Source organism: Cibotium barometz, chromosome 50, assembly GCF_041138505.1.
Source record: "Cibotium barometz isolate CiBa-2024 chromosome 50, ASM4113850v1, whole genome shotgun sequence".
NCBI classification, from domain to species: Eukaryota; Viridiplantae; Streptophyta; class Polypodiopsida; order Cyatheales; family Cibotiaceae; genus Cibotium; species Cibotium barometz.
This window is the reverse complement of record NC_141095.1, coordinates 5,814,966-5,833,774: the sequence shown is the minus strand read 5'-3', so window position 1 is coordinate 5,833,774 and position 18,809 is coordinate 5,814,966. Positions and strand designations below refer to the sequence as shown.

Here is an 18,809-nt window from a genome sequence, read left to right as displayed (position 1 = left end):
AAAACGCAGGTTCTCAAGGGCTGGAGAAGCAAACGCAGAAGCTCCAAGGGCTGGATGAGACTATGGCTGTAGGCGGGGATGCTCCTGGGGCTGAGGATATGAGGTGCTTGGATTCTGAGGACTGAATGTAGAACTAAGCCCTATGCAAGCCTATTTATACTAGATAGGGGTTGGTCAAGTTGGCTGGTCATAATTTAATAAACTTTATGTTTATAAATGACATTAAATGCTAAATAAATACCATAAAATATTGGAAAAATACCAGATAAATCCTAGTAGATTTCCTAAGGCTTCTGAAATGTTCTAAATGATGCACAGGCATATGAATGCATATTATGCAGGATGCAGAGTGCTTTCTGATGCAAACCCTAAGGCTTCTACTGACTCTACATGCATGAATGATTCTCTCCAAGTGGGTTAAGGGACTTGATTGACTGACTGACTGACCCGCTAAGGCTGAGGAATGACCTACGTAGCTCGTGCCTGACTTATCCTGGACTGAGGATGTACAATGGGGTCACGGCGTACGACAAATATCATCCTACACTGGGTTCTAATAATGTACAAATGTTGCACTGCTAATGATGAGCCAGTTTGTCACTGAGTGCAGAGTGCATGTGACATGTACAATGTGTCATTGAGAATCGTGTGCACCAACGGAAGATAAAGCTTTCACTTCGACTGCTGATCATGGCAGTACGCTTTAAGCACATCGAAAGCCAAGTGGTTGTAAATCTCTGTTTGCCCATCGGTCTGAGAATGGAATGTACTGGACAATTGCAATTCGGTACCAAAGTTGTCGAACAGAGCTCACCAGAAGTGAGATGTAAACTTTGGATCCCGATCTGAAGTATTAGTCCGTGGCAAACCACGTACTGGATACCAATGCCGGAGAAAGAGCTCGGCTATATCTTCTGCTGTGGCCGTTTGTTTGCATGGTATAAGCATACAAAATTTATTGAATCTGTCAACTATCGTCATACACAGAGTATTTCGAGCTCCAGTAGATGTGGGAAGTGGTCAAACGAAATCCATCGAAATGTCGTGAAAAGGACCCTTAGGAATGGGCAATGGCTGAAGCAACCCTGCTTGTTTGGTGTGAGGTACTTTCACTTTTTGACATATGGGACATGCGGAAACATAGTTGTATACATTCCTGCGCATCTTCGGGCAATAAAATTATTTTTCTAACTTCTCCAAAGCACTATTGATCCTGCGATGACCACCAACAAGTGAATCATGGGCATCATGGAGGAGTTGCCGGTCTCTTCTCTGTGAGAACACATAGTTGACTCTTGTAAAAGAGCCAACCATCCTTTACTAATCATTCCGCCAAACTGCTGGAACAAATGACTCCATTGGCGTTGTCTATCGCTTCACTAGGCACTTGGCATAGTCTGAAACCACTTTAAGGCTTGGTGGTCTGTCTTCACAGTAAATTCCCTTCTGTAAAGAAAAGGTTTCCACTGTTTCAAGGCTCTGATAATCCCTGGCAACTCTTTGTCATAGATAGAATAGTTCTTTCTGCATCATTCAACTTCCTGTTGTAATATACCATGGGTCTTTCTTCTTGTTGTAATACTGCTCCAATGGTGAGATTATCTGTGATCACCTCGAAGGGATCATCCCATGATGCGAGTTTGAGGATTGGTGCTTTGGAAGCCGCCTTTTGTAGAGCAAAGAACGCCTCTAAAGCCTTACCTGTGACTGAAACCTTTCTTCAAGTCGTCATTTCCTTGAGCAAAATCTGTCAATAAAGCTGCAAGGTTAAACCGATCCATATGCAAGCTATATGCTTGGCAAAGACCACGAAGGATTGTATCTCTTGGGCTGTCTTCTAAACGTCCCAAACGAGGATTGTCTTTATCTTCTAAGGGTCAAGGCGAATTCCGTTGGAACCGATCATGTAGCCCATGTACTAGACTTCTTCAACTCCAAATATGCTCTTCTTCGCATTTTTGTAGAGTTCGTTATCCTGCAAAATCTGCAAGACCTTTTGCATATTCTTCTCATGTTGTTTTGTAGTGGCAAAAAAAATAAGAATGTCATCCAAAAAAATGAATAGACATTTACTGATGAGTACAACGAAGACTCGAGACATCATCTTGTTGAAGGCGAATTCCGTCGGATCCGATCACGTAGCCCAAGTACTGGATTTCTTGAACTCCAAATATGCTCTTCTTCGCATTGATCAAGAGTTCGTTATCTTGCAAAATTTGCAAGACCTTTTGCACATCCTTCTCGTGCCGTTCTGCAGTGGTAGAAAAAATAAGAATGTCATCCAAAAAAAATGAATAGAGATTTACCGATGAGTACGGCGAAGACTCCAGACATTATCTTGTTGAAGGTTATAAATTGCACTTTCTTATAAGGTGAATTTGGGCATGTTCTTGGATTCATCTAGGTATATCTTTATGCTATATTAGTGGACATGCAAATTTCACATTGTGAAGTTCTCATCCAAGTTGCAACCAATTGATAGTGTTAATTATTTCCATCTTTAGTGCTGTATATGCCCTATCAACTACCTTTTTGTTGTAATAATTCTTTCTATTTGTTGATCGTTAGTGCTAGGCTTCATTATGGCTGAGTTTGCCATGTATCTCTAGAGCTTTGACAGAAACTCAGTCCTCAGACCTTCGTATGATGTATGCTCTTATGTGTGTGTGTGTGTGTGTGTGTGTGTGTGTGTGTGTGCACGTGGGGAGTGTGTGTGGGAGCATAAAGTTCTACACGTACTATTGGACACTGATGACGTTAGTGGGGATGTCGTAGTATCTAGTCCATACTATGCATGATGGAGTTGATGAGGTTATAAATTGCACTTTCTTATAAGGTGAATTTGGGCATGTTCTTGAATTCATCTCTGTTCATATATCATCTTGTTGAAGGTAGCCAGTGCATTGGTTAAGCCAAAAGGCATGACCACAAACTCATAATGACCTCGCTCTGTTCGAAAGGCTGTCTTCGGGATATCGGCCTCGAAGATTCTGACTTGATGATAGCGGCTTTTGAGGTCGATCTTTATGAAGTACTTAGCATCGTTGAGTCTTTCGAGAATGTACTCTATCCTTGGCATGAGAAACTTGTTCTTGATTGTCATCTTGTTCAAGACTCAGTAATCCACACAGAGACGTGCGGTCTTATCTTTCTTTTGCAAAAAAAGAATTAGTGCGGCAAATGGAGACGATAAAGGCCTGATGAAACCAGACCTAAGCAATTGCGCGAGTTGCATCTCCAACTTAGCTTCAAATGCCTTGGAAAGACAATACGGAAACTTATTGGGTGGCTCAGCTCTAGGTACCAAATTGATACAATGGTCTTCTGGACGAGAGGGTGGGGTTTGGGTGGGAGATAATCCCGCAACATGATGTCCTAAAACTGGTGGAGTCGTCCTGTCATCGGTGACTCTAATGGAGTCGCGGTGGATGTCGATATCTGCTATACATAGATCATCGCACATTGTGCTCCCTTGTTGATAGCTCTGCTAGCCTAGAGGGGAGAAATGAGCGGAATACCTTGAATGCTCCGATTCCCGCGGATGATAATAGGCTCAGGCAAACCTTCAACGATCGTGAAGGTGTCCTATCTCCAATTAGAAATGGGTGCATACTGGTAGAACCACTGAATCCCTAGGATCATGTCACACTTGAGGAGGGGCGAGACGATGAAATCCCTCTAAATTGGGCCTTCTGGACTGTGAAGGTGAACTGTTGAGCTTTCTAGGAGATATGGGTATGCAGATTGGGAGTGAACCAGTCCACGTCCAAATGATAAGGCACTAGGGCACATCTCATCTTGGTCGCCAACTGCGGAGAGATGGCATCTTCAGAACTGCCCATGTTGAAGAGAGCAACAAATTGTTGCCCCTTCGTTGTGCCATAAGCTCTGATAAGACCTTTCTGAAGCTCCTCAACTCCGCCCTCTTGCTCATCATTGAATACCACTGTGGGTGCTACATTCAATGGTGGAGGGGGTGGTACAACTGTGGCGGTAGCCATTGTTGAGGTTTGTTGTTTGCCTTTTCCCGCTTGCTGTTTGGAACGATCCTTCTTTGCATGTCCCGTGTGGTGGTAGAAAAAACAGTAGTTCTCTTTGAAGTAGCACTCCTTCTCATATGATTGTCGAAATCTTCCAATAAGACCCTGCTTGATCTTTTCTTTAGGTGTCTTCTTGGTCCATCTTATAGTCACAAGAAACGTTTTAAGGTTTTGACATTTCGAAGGTTTTTTTCCGAAAGGTTTCGTACGGCGTTAAAAAAAATTTATAGGTTTCAAAAATTTATATATATATATATATATGTATATATATGTATATATGTAAATATATGTATATATGTATATATATGTGTATGTGTGTGTATATATAACGTACATACATACATACATACATACATATATATATATATATATATATATATATATACATATATATGTATATACACACACACACACACACACACACACACACACACACATATATATATATATACACACACACACACACACACATACATATATATATATATATATATAAATACATATACATACGTTTTGAAGGTTTTGAATGGACGAATCTAGTGCAACGGAGGATCGTTTAAATATACGTATATATATATATATGTATATATGTATATATGTATATATGTATGTATGTATATATACGTACGTATATATACATACATATACATACGTTTCGAATGGGCGAATCCATGGTTGTCACGGTACGAAAATACGATACCATACGATACGATACCATACGGGAATTTTTGGTACGATATGAAATTTTCAGATACCGTACGATAAAATACGGTTTTTAGTTTTTACACTTACAACCTATGGAGCTTCAAGCTTGAATGTGAGGGAAGGTTGGGAGGGGAGGAGTCTACAATGCTTGAGGAACCAGAACATGGATATGTGTCTCTCCCGGTTGGATCTCCCGATTGTCTCCAAAAAAGAACCTAGATGGGTAATGCAATACCAAAGGTCTGCCAGTGTAGCGTTTATGACTAAGGGACCGTCCTTGCACAAATACGAGGAGTGCATCTAGGGTGATAAGTTTAGGGACTCCTCTCTAGATCAAAATGGCCATGTCCAAATCTTCTCCCTCGTACATAACTTGAGAATCTAATTGTCTAGCCTACCTATACCAGGGATCCCCAAGTGATGTAACAAGATTCTCTCATCCTACCAATCAAGTGTACACTACCAGTCTACCTCGCCAGATTTTTTAGGTCTCTCAACAACCCCATATGGAATACTGAGTGGACACAAAAGTTGCGAAGTATTGCAAGCATTTGGGATCTTCGTAAAGCAGGGTTTCTATATTTTTTTAAGCATTTGGAAAAAAAAATTTCAAGGAAAAATAAATTTTTGGGGGGGGAAAAAAACTCGTACCGTACGATACCGTACGAATTCGTACCGTACGAACCGTACCGTACGAACCTGTTCGTACGCGTACGAGAAACAACTATGGACGAATCCAATGCAACGAAGGGCAAGCTGTGGGTCATTAGAATGTAGTTCTCTAAGCGTTTTTCAGTGGGACAGAAGAATCATCAATTTAGGATATGTATGTAGCCAAGGGGAGTTACACAGGGACATGATTTTCTTTCAGTTTTGAGGTTTTTTAGACCAAGGGGAGTTGCACATGGACATGATTTTCCCTTGCAACCGCCTATTGGCAAGTTCCAAGAGCATGTTTGGATCAAGAGGGCAACGTCAAAAAACCTAAAAAACATAAAAATAAAAATAAAAGAAGAAAGAAAACGAAACTTGAAATTTGGGCAAAACTGTTGTATTGTAGAGGGTTTCGAGGGTTTTTGAAACTGTTTTGAAGTTTCGAGGGTTTTTGAAACTGTTTTGAAGTTTCGAGGTTTCAAAAGTTAGAAACAGGGTTTTTTGTGACTATGGGACTCCCATCTTGTCGCTCCTTCCCAGTGTAGAAGAGCTATTCTGGCTCTTCTTCTTCTAGTCTTTGTTGTTGGATGCCCCCTTACCTGACTGTTGGTTAGACGCCTAGTTCTGCTGAGTGGTCTACGTCTGTTGTTGTTGGGGTTTGGGGTTGACTGGAGCAGTTTTGGGCTTGCCTCCATTGAGCATCATCTCATGGTTCTGCGCAAAAGTCAAAGCCCTATCATAACTCTGGGGTTCGAAGTTTCGAACGGGGAACCGAATGTTTGGATCCAATCCTCGAATGAACTACTTCAGCTTCTCCTCCTCGGACTTCCCCAACTGTTGAGCTGATGTGATCACTTTGTTGGAGTAGGTGAGCACAGGAAACTGTTCTGGGTAAGTTTGTAGAACTCGTCTTCGAGATTGGTCATAAAGTGGGGAGGTAGAAACCTTGTCTTCAGATCGGACACGAAGATGTTCCAATCGTAGTCGATTAAGCCAATGTAGTGATGTGTGCAAACGGGACCAATATTGCCACCAAGGTGACTGCATCACTTGTGAGGTGTGAAGCTGCCAGATGAACTTTATCTTGGGGGTCTGTGATCTTGGAAAATGGAAAATGGGCAACAAATTGGTGGATGAATTGGGTCACAACCGAATGGTCACACTTGCCGTTGTACTTGGTGAAGTTCAGTGAGGCACGGATGACGGTTGTTGAGGCTATGGCTGGGGTTGTGGAGGAGTGAGAAGGGGTGAAAGAAGTTACCGTAGTCCACAGGGTTTTGTGGAAGTGGTCCCTCAAGTCTTCTCGGGCCTGTTGCTCGTGGTTTGCCTTTGCTTCGAGCTCTGCCCGCAATCGCTCCTCTTTGGCCTTGCGTTTGGCTTTCTCTGCGAGTTGTTCAGCCAGTCTTGCTTCACGGTCTCGCTCTTCTTTTTCAATCATCCATTGACACCACTGCTCCATTGAGGAACTTTGTTCTTTGGGTGTCTCTTGTTGGCCAAGGTTGCTTGTAATTCTACCAGTTTTTTGTTCAATGTGGACTCTTTCGAGTTGAATCTGGACTTGCCTTATCTGCTCCTTTAACTTTTGGTAGTCTTCGTCTTCTTTTTGCGGAAGCGTTTCTTCAAATGGTTCTTCTTTTGGAATGTCTTCGGAGCTTGATGCCATGGTGGATGGGCGAGTGGTTTTCCCCGATCTCAGCTTTACCATCCCCACAAGATGCTCTCACCCTACGTCCCAAGCTCTGATACCAATGTAGCATACGTCAAGCTAGGACCGTGTGAAGCAATGAGGCCTTTTCTTTATACCCGAGTTTAGTGAGTCTTTAGCAATCCTTTAAACAGCATACATGAACTGAAAGATGTAGTCGAGACTACACCAGATGGGGTCCCAATTACCCACTGAAGGGCCTCCCGCTGCAAGTAGGAGTATTTGCTTTATTTCTTCTGGAGAAATGAATACAAGCTGAATTGTGTCCACAAGATTGCGCGGACAAATTGACTGACGTGACCAAACGGTGGGCAAAACTGTGCATAAGTTGTAGGCGACTATGGAGCTATCTTTGAAGAGAATCCACCAGCTGTAAGCCCAGCGGGGCATGCAGTGATGACAGATTCAACCACGTGTCCAAGAGATAAAGATATAGAGAAGGGAAAAGAAATAGAGATCTTTGCACATTACACCACAATGAGCGGGGAACAGGTCCCACCCCCTTTCAGGAATTTATTCAAGAACAATCCATGGGCACGTTGGCCAAGATCAATGCAACAATGAATACAAAAGCAAACAAATATGCTGATGTAGAATATCCAAGTCGATATCGATGTTGATGTCGAGGCACGAGATCTCTGATGCCGAGCACACCACAGGGATATTGTGCTCATTCTTTCTATCTTTAGTGGTGCATTTGCCCTATCTACTACTTATTTGTTGTACTAATTCTTTCTATGTGCTACTTCCCTTAGAGCTAGGCTTGTGCTCATTCTTTCTATCTTTAGCGGTGCATTTGCCCTATCAACTACTTATTTGCTGTACTAATTCTTTCTATTTGCTACTTCCCTTAGTGCTAGGCTTGATTATGGCTGAGTCTACCCTGCATCTCCGGAGGTTTGACAGAAACTCAGTACGAAGGGATTTGTGTGAATATATACTCTTATGTGTGTGTGTGGAGTGCGCGTGTGAGAGCATATCTTGATACACAGTTCTACACCCACTATTGGGCACTGATGACGTTAGTGGGGATGTCGTAGTATTTAGTCCATACTATGCATAATGGAGTTGATAGTTATATAGTCTTGTGGGTTGACTACCATGAGTATACATGCACGTTCCTAAAAGGTGAATTTGGGCGTGTTCCTGGATACCAGGAGTTTCATCTACCGCCATATTAGGCAAGCAATCATAGAGGTAAGCATTATTTTACTTAAGTGTGGCTGATTTTGTCATTTATGCAAAGCCCTCAACTCATATGATTTATCTACCATGTAGGTTGGGGCTCAAAACGTGGTGCAAGTCATCACCGACAATGCATCAAATTGTCGACGCATGGGCCGCTTGCTTGAGACGGAATTCCCCACCATTGTGTGGACTCCATGTGCGAGTCATTGCATTGACTTACTCATGGAGGATGTGGCGAAGCTCGGGTGGGTGACGAGGATTGTGCAACAAGCTACATCTATTGTCAACTTCTTCATGCTAAAGGTGAAGGTGCTTGCTATGTTTCGTGAGCATAGCAGGCTTGACTTGAAGAAGCCATCGGCCACCCGCTTTGCCTACATGTGGCTGGTTTTGGAGCGTCTATACGATGTGAGGCCCGCCCTTCGCCAGACAGTTGTTTCCACCATGTGGAACGAATGGGATGAGCACGTCACTGAAGAGGCCAAAGCCATGCAACACTTTTGCCTAGAGGAGAGATTTTGGACTAGAGTCCGAGCAATTGTCATTGCTATGACTCCATTCTATAGGCTCTTGCGGATGACAGATTGCGAGGGGTCCACCATGGGCCTTCTTGTCCACTTCTTTAGAGCTGCCCTTGTGGAGTTGGAGGCTTGCACAGACATTACATTTGACGAGCGAGCACAAATCATGGAGATTGCACAGAAGAGATGGAGGTGGATGCACAAACCAATCCACGGGTTTGCAGCATTGGTACATCCAGCCTACAAGTCTCCAGTAGTTTGCACCGATAGGGAGCTTCGACAAGATCGGGATGCATATATGCTTCGTGCTGTGCCAGTTGATGAGCACAATGCCTTTCTAGAGAAGTTGGGCTGCTATGTTGATCAGAGAGGACAAACCTCCTTTTTGTCTCCCACTTGCTGGAGGAGGGAGTCACTTGTGAAGCCCCTTTTTTGGTGGGACAATTTTGGGTATGGACTAGAGCATCTCCAACCCATAGCCTTAAGGGTCCTAGTCCAGGATTGTTCTACGGGTGCATGTGAGAGGAACTGGAGTTCCTATTCTCTCATACACACGAGGATACGCAATCGACTGAGCACACGACAGTTGGAGCGGTTGGTCTACTGCCGCACTAACTTGCGCATGATGCAGGGCATTCTTAGTATGGGTAGTCCCAAGCAGGTAAGTGACAAGTCTAGACTCTAACTTGTCATGACTCATAACTTTTAAGTTTTGTATACAGACTCTAACTTTTGTGCCTTAATGTGTAGGTCAATGTTGACACTTTCACGTTGACGAGTGAAAACTTTGCAAGTGTCAATCAACAACCTGATGAGGAGGAGGAGGCAATCTTCATGGAGCTCTATAGTGAGCGATACTCGCAGCACCAGGAGTCAGCATGGACGGGACCGAGCAGTTGGAGTTCATAGGCCTCCCGCCTTCGACATCGGCAGAGGGTGGCCTACGCACGTATGTGAGGCGGGGATCCTCGAGCTCCAATCCCCGCCTTCATGATGATATTCCATTGCCCCCTCATGATGATACCCCACTACCTAGAGAGCCTTGTTTGATGATGATGGCAACCTACTTAGCGAGAATGATCCCCAGAGTGTCTCGTCCACCTTCGAAGAGTCCTCTTCAGAGAACTCTCTTGATGGACACTCTAGTAGTGATCATGTTGATGATGTTGGTGATGATGTAGACTTTTGATATGTTTATATAGCTAGGCATTGGGCATCTATCTCCTTCTAGCCCATTGATGATGTATTGTAGTATGTAGTATCATGTATGTACGCATGTTGGCGGTCGCCCATGCCATGAGTTTTTGGCCTATCCTTTTGTACCAATTTTGTACTCTAATGGCATGATGACATTATGTTCATGGTTCTACTATTTTGTAACTTCTTGTCTACAATTTTTAAGTTTAGGAAGTATTTTGTAAAAAAAAACGTACTAATATCGTACCGTACATCAAAAAATTTTAAGGTACCAATTAGTACCGTATTTTATCGTATTGTACCGTATCGTACCTTTCGTACGAACTAAGCATGTGTACAAACATGCGACAAACCAATGTAGGCGTGCATGCTGCCATAGGCGGCTGTTTACAGCTCTGTCCAGCCCTGTGGATCAGTGCTTCAGTCAAAAACAGCATGTAAGAAGGATGCTTTTCAGTCCGGGAGCCTCAGATATCAACAATCAGCACATGTGCGCTTTCCTTGCAAGCGATCAGCCTTGAAAACCCGCTAGGAAAAGGCGACCATGTATGCAAGCGATCGACCTTGTGGAGGTCCTGGATGTATACAAACAGCCCTGAGAGAGTGTAGGTGGCGCAAACGGGTGGCTGAAGGTGCCTGCAACAGCAGATGGCGGTTGCAACAGGAGGACCATACGGGTCAGGTGGCGCAAGTATTCAAGAATACGAGCAGCATCTGGTGATGATGGTGTTGTTGATGATGATGATGATCTACTCGCACACTTCTACGATCTTCATGCTGACGATGAAGAAGATGACCTTCAAGCTTTGATGATACTCACCACCCTTCAATCATGATGTTACACAAGGGTTCATGCTCCTCTTATACCTATGGGAAGTCTTGCTTTTTGCCAAAAGCTACCATGCTTTGCTTTTGCCTTTTACTCTTTGCTTTTCCCTTTTGCTTTTTAGTAATAAAATATTACTCAACTTTTGTCAAAGTTCTTTAGCTTTGCTTTTCTAACTTCAGGGCCTTGCTTTTTGGCCCTGGAGTTGCTTTTGAAAAAGCGGCTTTTAGCTTTTTGGTCTAGCTCAGTCTCCTCGTGCCAATGGTGTCCCTGGCTCGCGGTCAACCCAGTTTGACTTTTTGCTTTTTTTTTGCTTTTTGACCAAGACTGGTGCTTTTTCTTGTTCAAACCTTATAGTCCATGTCCCCATGTCTTTTTCCACGTCTCTGGTGTTCAGAGGGCTAAATAGTTACATTCCCTCCCTCTTATATCACAGTTGTCCTCAATTGCGGAACACAAGTGTTCCATAAGTTCTAAGCATATCCATATGTTCCAAGTACATCATGTACATCCATATGTTTCAAGGTACTAGCCCCATCTGGTGAGCTTGTGCATCTGGTCTTTTCCCAAATCTATGGTGTAATATGCTCATATGGCAACATCTCAATGGCTTTTCTTTGACCAATAGCTTTGTTCTTGATGGTACTTCTTCATGGCCTGTCACATGTGTTAGATAAAATAAATACATACTTACTTGCTACAAAAACTAGATAGAAGCTAGTCAACAAACATGTATGCATCATTCGCATCTACTGGGTATTCCAGTTATTGGCCAGGTAGGCTGGAGCCCAATGGACTATCACATACCATAAATCCAAGCATTGTCCACATAAAAAAAAAACAGCACGCAAAGTCAAAGAAATTCAAAGATACATCAGTATACAATACACAAGTAATGATCCTCTTGTTCATGGATTGTCTTGTCTGGTTTCATCGAAAACCATGCTGACCTATCTGGATCCCGAAGGAACTCTCTCAGACTATTCTCAAGGCCATCTGGTCACTAGGACCGCCCGAGAGTTCATCAATAGTCATCTGGGCCATAGTGGCATAAGAAGAAGTTTGACAATAGGTATGGGTGACTAATAGAGAGGCGGGCTGAGCGGCGGCGCTTAGCTCAGCACGACGAGCACTCTATCATGGGGTTTGCTACCCAAGCGGCGCAAATGGTCGGAGATGGCGTAAATGGGTGGCAGAGTGGTGACTAGTCGAAGACACTAGTACAGGGCACACAAAGCGTGGGACAACCCATAGTTGTCAGGTACGAAGGTACGAAAAAACGGTATTGGTGCAAGACTTTTTATTTCAAAAAAATAAGTTTGATAGCGATACGGTCCACTTTAAAAAACATTTGAAAAATAGATATTTGTACACATTTAGAGATGCAAAGTCAAGAGAAGGTGGCAAAGGTAGAAAGCCCCCATTGCCCAAATACCCATAAAAATAGTAAAACAAAACAGGCATTAAAAAAATGGGCATAAAAAAGAAAAAAAAACAGTTTCACATTAGTTTCGCTTGCATAGTTTCGTACCATACTGTATTTTACGTACCTCATGAGCGGTACGAGTTTTGGAGACAACTATGGGACAACCAGGAGAACACTAAGCACCAGGGCGGCGCAAGACGCGCAAGCTTTGATACCAAATGATGCTGAGGACATGTAGCAACCAGTGCGCAGTGAATGGATCTCCATGGTGGAGTGAGAAAAGAAAGCTGACTGTAGAGAGAGAGAGAGAGAGAGAGAGAGAGAGAGAGAGAGAGAGTAATGCTTGATTAGTGATGATCTGAAGTACATCAAGTGCATGCTTTTATAGGTTGCAAACCTTATCTTTTGACTCACACAAATCACACTCACATATGGGGACATGACACATGACACATAGCACACACTTATCTTATCTAGATAAGAGGGTGTTCACTCACATATGGGGACATGACACATGACACATAGCACACACTTATCTTATCTAGATAAGAGGGTGTTCACTCACATATGGGGACATGACACATGACACATAGCACACACTTATCTTATCCAAATAAGAGGGTGTTCACACACATATAGGCACACTTACACATACATGGGGTGTTAACACCTATACAAACACATATAGATGGTTACACACATCGTGATAGGTATACGTGGTGGACATACAGGACACGAGACTCCGAAATACCTAACAATGTTAATCCATTTTGGGGATAACAGGAGTTGCCATTGGAATTCTACTTCAAATAGCAATGACGGAGACACTAAAAGCACCAAAAGTATGTATGATCAATCTATGAAGCAACGTTGTCTGAATCTACAACTTGGACGGGCGCTCGGAAATGATCTGATGGAGTACTTATGGTGATTCTTGCTCCAAGAGCGTGTGGCAACAAGCTCGAATGGATTCCCTGTGAATGTACTTCATGCATGTATTATGAGATTAAGCATTGTATAAGCAATAGGTTACATATGAGCCTTGGGCGCACCGCTCGGCCGGCCACAGTGAAGTGTGTGAACATTTATGGCCTTGTATATAAGTCAATTTTTCTCATAATGCAACATACTCTCCCATTGTGCAATAGAGTTTTGTTCTGGCTAATCTTCTTGCTAATTACCTTCTCTAATACATGCTAGTGAGTGTCTATGAGTGATTTGAGGTGAGAGGAGGGACAAGGACCCGTAGTCCAACACGACGGTGTGACAATGCTCGCAAGAGACGGTGATGGGAATTGTTACCCACGGAGGTGTGGAGCTCTTGAAGCGGTGTGCCTGAGCGCAGTCATTGGAAAGATCCCCAGGACGGTTGTAGCTCGCAAAGGTAAGCTTTTGTGATTGTGTTTCTAGGAGTGACCGGAACAGGCCACAACATTCAGACTTCTTTTTGAGGTTTTCTCTTCTCACCCTTGGCTAGAAGACCTCTTAAACAAGGAGAGGGGGGTTTTATTTATAGACCTCCAAAGTGTCACATGAGTGACGCAGTGGAAAGACTTAAATATATGATTAACACGATAAGCACATGAGAGTTTAACGCTAATCAAAACTGAGCAAGACACGATAGAGAAGGAGATAGTGCTAATCTACTGTATATTGTAGAACATGTTACATGATGTATTTATGAATGTGAATCTAGACACCTAGTTATGCATATCTATCTACTGATGCATAGTTGACTTGCTGATTCACAGCTTCGTAGTGATCTCCGGATGCTTGCGCGTGGGAGTTTGAGGACTGCCTTCTAGCCAGTGGTGTCAACACTTGTGTGTGTGCAAGAATAAGATGAGAAGAGATGCCTAAAATGAACTCTAAACTGCCATTTTATAGGGTTTCATGCATCTTCTCTGTTTTAGGTCGGACAGCCCGTTTATGACACCAAAAAGTTGTCCAAAAGGCCGTGTATTGTGTTTATATTATTGTGCCCAACTTGTGTCCCAATTAGTGGTCCATGTCTTGGGCACCTATTGGGGTGCCAAAACAGCCTGAAACATGCCATGCTCTACCACGTACTTCGCCTAGAAGGCGGCTGCAAGTAAGAAGCATGTCCATGTGGCAGTCACATGCGTGATGCATGCGACATCAAATGTGGTAGACCTTGGACATTCTTTGCATTCACATTTGTGTTATTTTGGTAGCCCACTTGTTTCTTGTCTCCCAAGATTGTATACTAGTACATTTTACATGCAGTTGCTCCACTGTTCATGGATTTTTTTTTTTGTGAAGTTTCTGTATCACAGACACCTGTATTTACATGCGTTCCTGCAGAGTGCATGCACACAAAAAAAAGATTAAAAAAAGTGTGTTTGTGTGCTGTGCATGGGTCCAAGTTCTTGCATGGATAACATTTCCATCTATGCTAGTAATAGTTCATTCACATGATCATGCAGCTTCGAATGGCTTCTGGCAGCAAAAATTGCCCAGAGCTTCTGTTCAAATCTAACCCTGATCAATCTCCTTGCAGTCTGCAGTCCATGTTCAGCAGTGCTCAATTTGAGAGTGCTTTGAGGGGTTTTCAAGCTCTGCTGTCAGAGGGCATGTTTGACTCGTTAGAGTCGGGACTGAGTCCCAAAGTGTTGCAGCACTATCAACAACTTCTAACACTTCCAGACCTGACAACATCGGGCTGGATGGAACGGTGCTCCCAGATTTTGAAGCGGGGCAGACGCAAGAGTTCAACGGACTACGCGAAGGTAATGGAACGCGGGTCTTCTATTCGAGTTTCTACTGTCAAAACATTACTTAGTGTTTAAAAGTCTTCAGGCTAATGGGTATGTTGACCAATCTTTGAAGCAAAAATTCATGTAAATTAACTTTGATGGAAGCCTTGTGTTAGCATTAATGATGTCGTGTACATAGCCTCAATAGAGCTCATAATTCTTGCACATGTTTTAGGTAGATTTTCCAACTCTTGTTGTTTGGGGGGGGATCAGATCATGCAAGGCAAGGAGTACTTGAAAGAAAAGCTGAAGGGCTTGAGTGCATTGGGGGAAGATGTGCTGTCCTCTTCGCCTGATGTTGTGGCAGCCAAGAATCTGCCAGCTGGTATTCTTGGCTCTGTTACGAGTGGTAAGATCTTGTGGTGGACACCACCTTGTATCACATCTTCAAATGTGCGTGTGCGCTTGTGTGCATGTGTGCTGCTTATGAGAATGTATTCATGTTGGATTTAATTGAGTTAAGTGGCTGATGCAGAAGTGGAAGAAACGCCTGTTTTATCGGTTCCAAGCACTAATTGTAAAGCCCCCACACCCATCAGTTCATGGTCCATGCTCTCAGATGTTACATTCCAGAAAGATCATCAGCTATCTGAGCCTACCAGCAGACAAAAACGAAGCTCTGTGAAAAATGATGGCGTGGAAGGAGAAGGCAGGAATCATCCTCGCCCCAATGCCAAAAGCTTCTACCCTTCAAATCAAGGGAGGAAAAGCCCTGCAAATCATTGCAAGTCAATGGAAACACCTATATACGGGATGCTAGAGCACGACATTCTGCTCGATCTCCCCTCCACTCTTTCCTTTCAGCAAGCTGAGCTACTGCAGCAGCCGGTATGGAGCAAGTTGTCCCCAAGAGAAGCAGGAAATGATGCAAATCAAAACGATAAAAATGGTGACACACTTACACAGAACACTTGGCCGAGTCCGAGTGAGGCAAACTTGGATTGGAGTGAATTTCTATGGAACTCGCCCTCTGCAGGATCCGTTAATGGTAGTTTTTTGTAGGAAGTAAATACAGGGATACTGTCTCTCTGAGCCGCTGTTATGTGCATATGTCCCCAGATTTTTGGATATGCTCGGCTTTTGGCTTCATGTGTCTCCTTCTCCCTTTATTGGAGGGGTAGTGTGCTACAACCTGTTAGAGTGTATGATACTGTACCTGGATCTGTCGTATGACAGTCTGTCGACACACAGTGGTAAACACCCTTTTTGAGAGTCGTGGGGACCAAACCCTGTCCCCACAGTATATTTTTCATATTGAAAAAAGCCAATAATAGAGACATTTCTCTAGGTGCCTTTTGAGGCATTTGTGTGAGTAAAGTACAAGCAGTTTCATCATAGCACTTGATGATGAGACTGAAGATATGTCACGTATTTTATATCCTTTGACCTTTTTTTTGAGGGAATGTAGCTGCAGCTCTTTGCAACTGTATCAGTAAAGAGAGCTCAGCACAGGCAAAGTTTGTAATTTTTGGATTGTTCTTTAGTAATGCAGAACAAATTTAGGACAACTTTTTGAGCGTTGAATTTGCTTTTTGTTGTCTTAAATAAGAAGTGCCTGAAAAGGTAAACTCCTTGTTTTCACTCTAGAATTTTCATGCTTGAAGGCCCTTTCAAGTTCACAAGTTCCTGAAGGGTATCTGTAGTTGATGTAAGGTCGTCGTCGTCACCATCGCCTGCCAAAGGGCATATCTCACCCGTCGAATCCACACTCTCTCACAGCAGATTCTGTCTAACTCAAGAGCAGGGGTTGGAATCCATGGGGCTGATGCTGATGTGTCAGATCATTATAGTTACATCATGGTTGGAATTTTACATGTTTACTCAATTGTAATTCATGGCTCCATGTTTTTAACAACCCAGAAATCATAGCAAAAACACACTACATGACAAGGCATCGCACAAGACACAAAGGGCAAGGAATCAATCTTGGCCTTTTAATCAAATTATGATTAGTTTTCATCATGTAATGATTGGTATTTTTTCAAAGACACATTTGGATTTTAAAGTAAGATTTTGTGATATTTATGTTCGTCCCCACTTCACCTCCTTCACTCGTTATCTCCGACTTTCAATCTATTCTTGCCAGTTCATGTCCAAGCTCTGACCCGCTTAAATTTTTTGTTCTAGTTTTCAAAATTCAAGAGCAGCACATTTTTTGTTTCTTCAAAGTGAGCATCAATTTGCATATAGCCATTTTTCGGCAACCTGTTTCTTAGCATACCAGTTTGTTCTTGTAAACCAACATGATTGTGAACCTTCAGTGAATGCAGGCTGTCTATATTTCTCCTCCATGAGTTAAGAACTCATTTTCTTTTACAGCTCGAGAAGTTTTTTATGTGGTGATGCACTTCTGTAACATATAGCTGTTGAGCCCATGAAAGAGGCTGGGTGTTCCACAAGAACGAATGGTCTCCATTTTTTGAAAAACAATGTAAAAGAAAGCGCGAGGGATTCAGGCCATGCATCTTGAAGCTGTCTACATTTGGAAACCTACCCTTCTTGCAGCTCCTTTAGGGAAGCACTTCGTTCATAAGTTTATTAGTCTTGGAGTGGAGCTATTTTTTCATGTTTGCAATGCATTTCTTGAACAAGCACCCCCCATCTTTCAAAGCAAATTTCTTTTTTGGACCATTTTGCAAGCTAATCCTATGTAGGCTTGAGTGCATTTTCCTCTTTTTTCATCCTGTGTTCCCTCTCCCTCACGACTCTCTCTTTCATTGTCTCCACCTTTGGAGTCTCTAGTAAGTAGTGTGCAACCTTTTCTTGGGCATTAGCAACCTCCAATTATCTTGCATTATGTGCTTAGGTTGCAGCTATGATTTTACACACACTCCCTCTCCCTCTTTTTGCACCATGTAATATTCCACCAATGCGTTTTGGTTAGATGTGCTAACCAGTGTGAACAACCAACACAATCTAGCAATGCTTTCAAGAATTGTTAGAAGGCACTACTTCACATCTCCACCATAAGTTCCTAGCACTTCTCCCATTCATGCTAAAACCAAGAAACTTGCCTTCTCAATCCTTCTCTCTGAAACATAATGCCAAATAATCCACCTTTACACCATCATCCCAACCAACCATCCTCAAAGCAAAACTCATTTGGCATGCACATTATATTGTTTGGACTGTGTTTGATGTGTCTTGAAGGAAGACACTTGGACTTTAGCTGCACTACCAAAGAGTGACTCACTTTTGGACTCTCTTAAGTGTCATTGAGGTGCAATAGTTGGATCACCAACCAAATAAAGAGACAAAAGTACTAAATCAAAACTTGGAAACAATCTTTAAGGGTTTGAAATAGATATACGCAATTGAAGACACAAGTGTATGAGTATGCACATGTGAGTGCCAGTGTGCTAAACATAGTAGATGAAAATTTTTGTGGAATTTTTTGTACACAATTGAAGACATAAATGTCTGAGTATCCACATTTGAGGCCAATGCGCTGAACATAATAGATATAAATGTTTGCAAAATTTCATGTCTTGTATTTTAGAATGTACAAAAGTATCAACTCAATTGAGTGCTTGATCTTCCTAGAAGGTTACAATTCAGAGTCTAAAACTTGGATCTTAGGGAATCTCAAGCATGCAAAATGAGCTAGCATTTGTTCTTAAATAGGTGTAGGCGTCATTGATGAGAGCTAGTAGGTGCTTCTAGGATCTTCTTTATCCAATATTTTGGTGTTTCTTCATTATTTAGCTTCATCTTTGATCTTCCTTCTTCACATTTCAAGGATTGATATGTATGATTTGTCTCTTCATGTG

At 42.6% G+C, this 18,809-nt stretch overlaps 1 protein-coding gene across 8 annotated transcripts in view; it reads left to right on the top strand.

Moving 5' to 3' along the window:
- Window positions 1-16,547, top strand: part of LOC147609762 (GATA transcription factor 26-like) — a 69,081-nt gene extending 52,534 nt beyond the window's left edge. For 4 of the 8 annotated variants that reach the window (XM_086787381.1, XM_086787378.1, XM_086787376.1 and 1 more), the window contains exons 6-8: window positions 14,784-15,012; window positions 15,253-15,388; window positions 15,515-16,547. In XM_086787381.1, the coding sequence (XP_086643507.1) occupies window positions 14,784-15,012; window positions 15,253-15,388; window positions 15,515-16,041 (892 nt within the window). In that variant the 3' untranslated portion in view covers window positions 16,042-16,547. Of the gene's footprint in view, window positions 1-14,783; window positions 15,013-15,252; window positions 15,389-15,502 lie in introns of all 8 variants that reach the window. The other 4 variants (XM_086787375.1, XM_086787379.1, XM_086787374.1 and 1 more) reach the window with 1 other exon arrangement.
- Window positions 16,548-18,809: the final 2,262 nt, after the last annotated feature.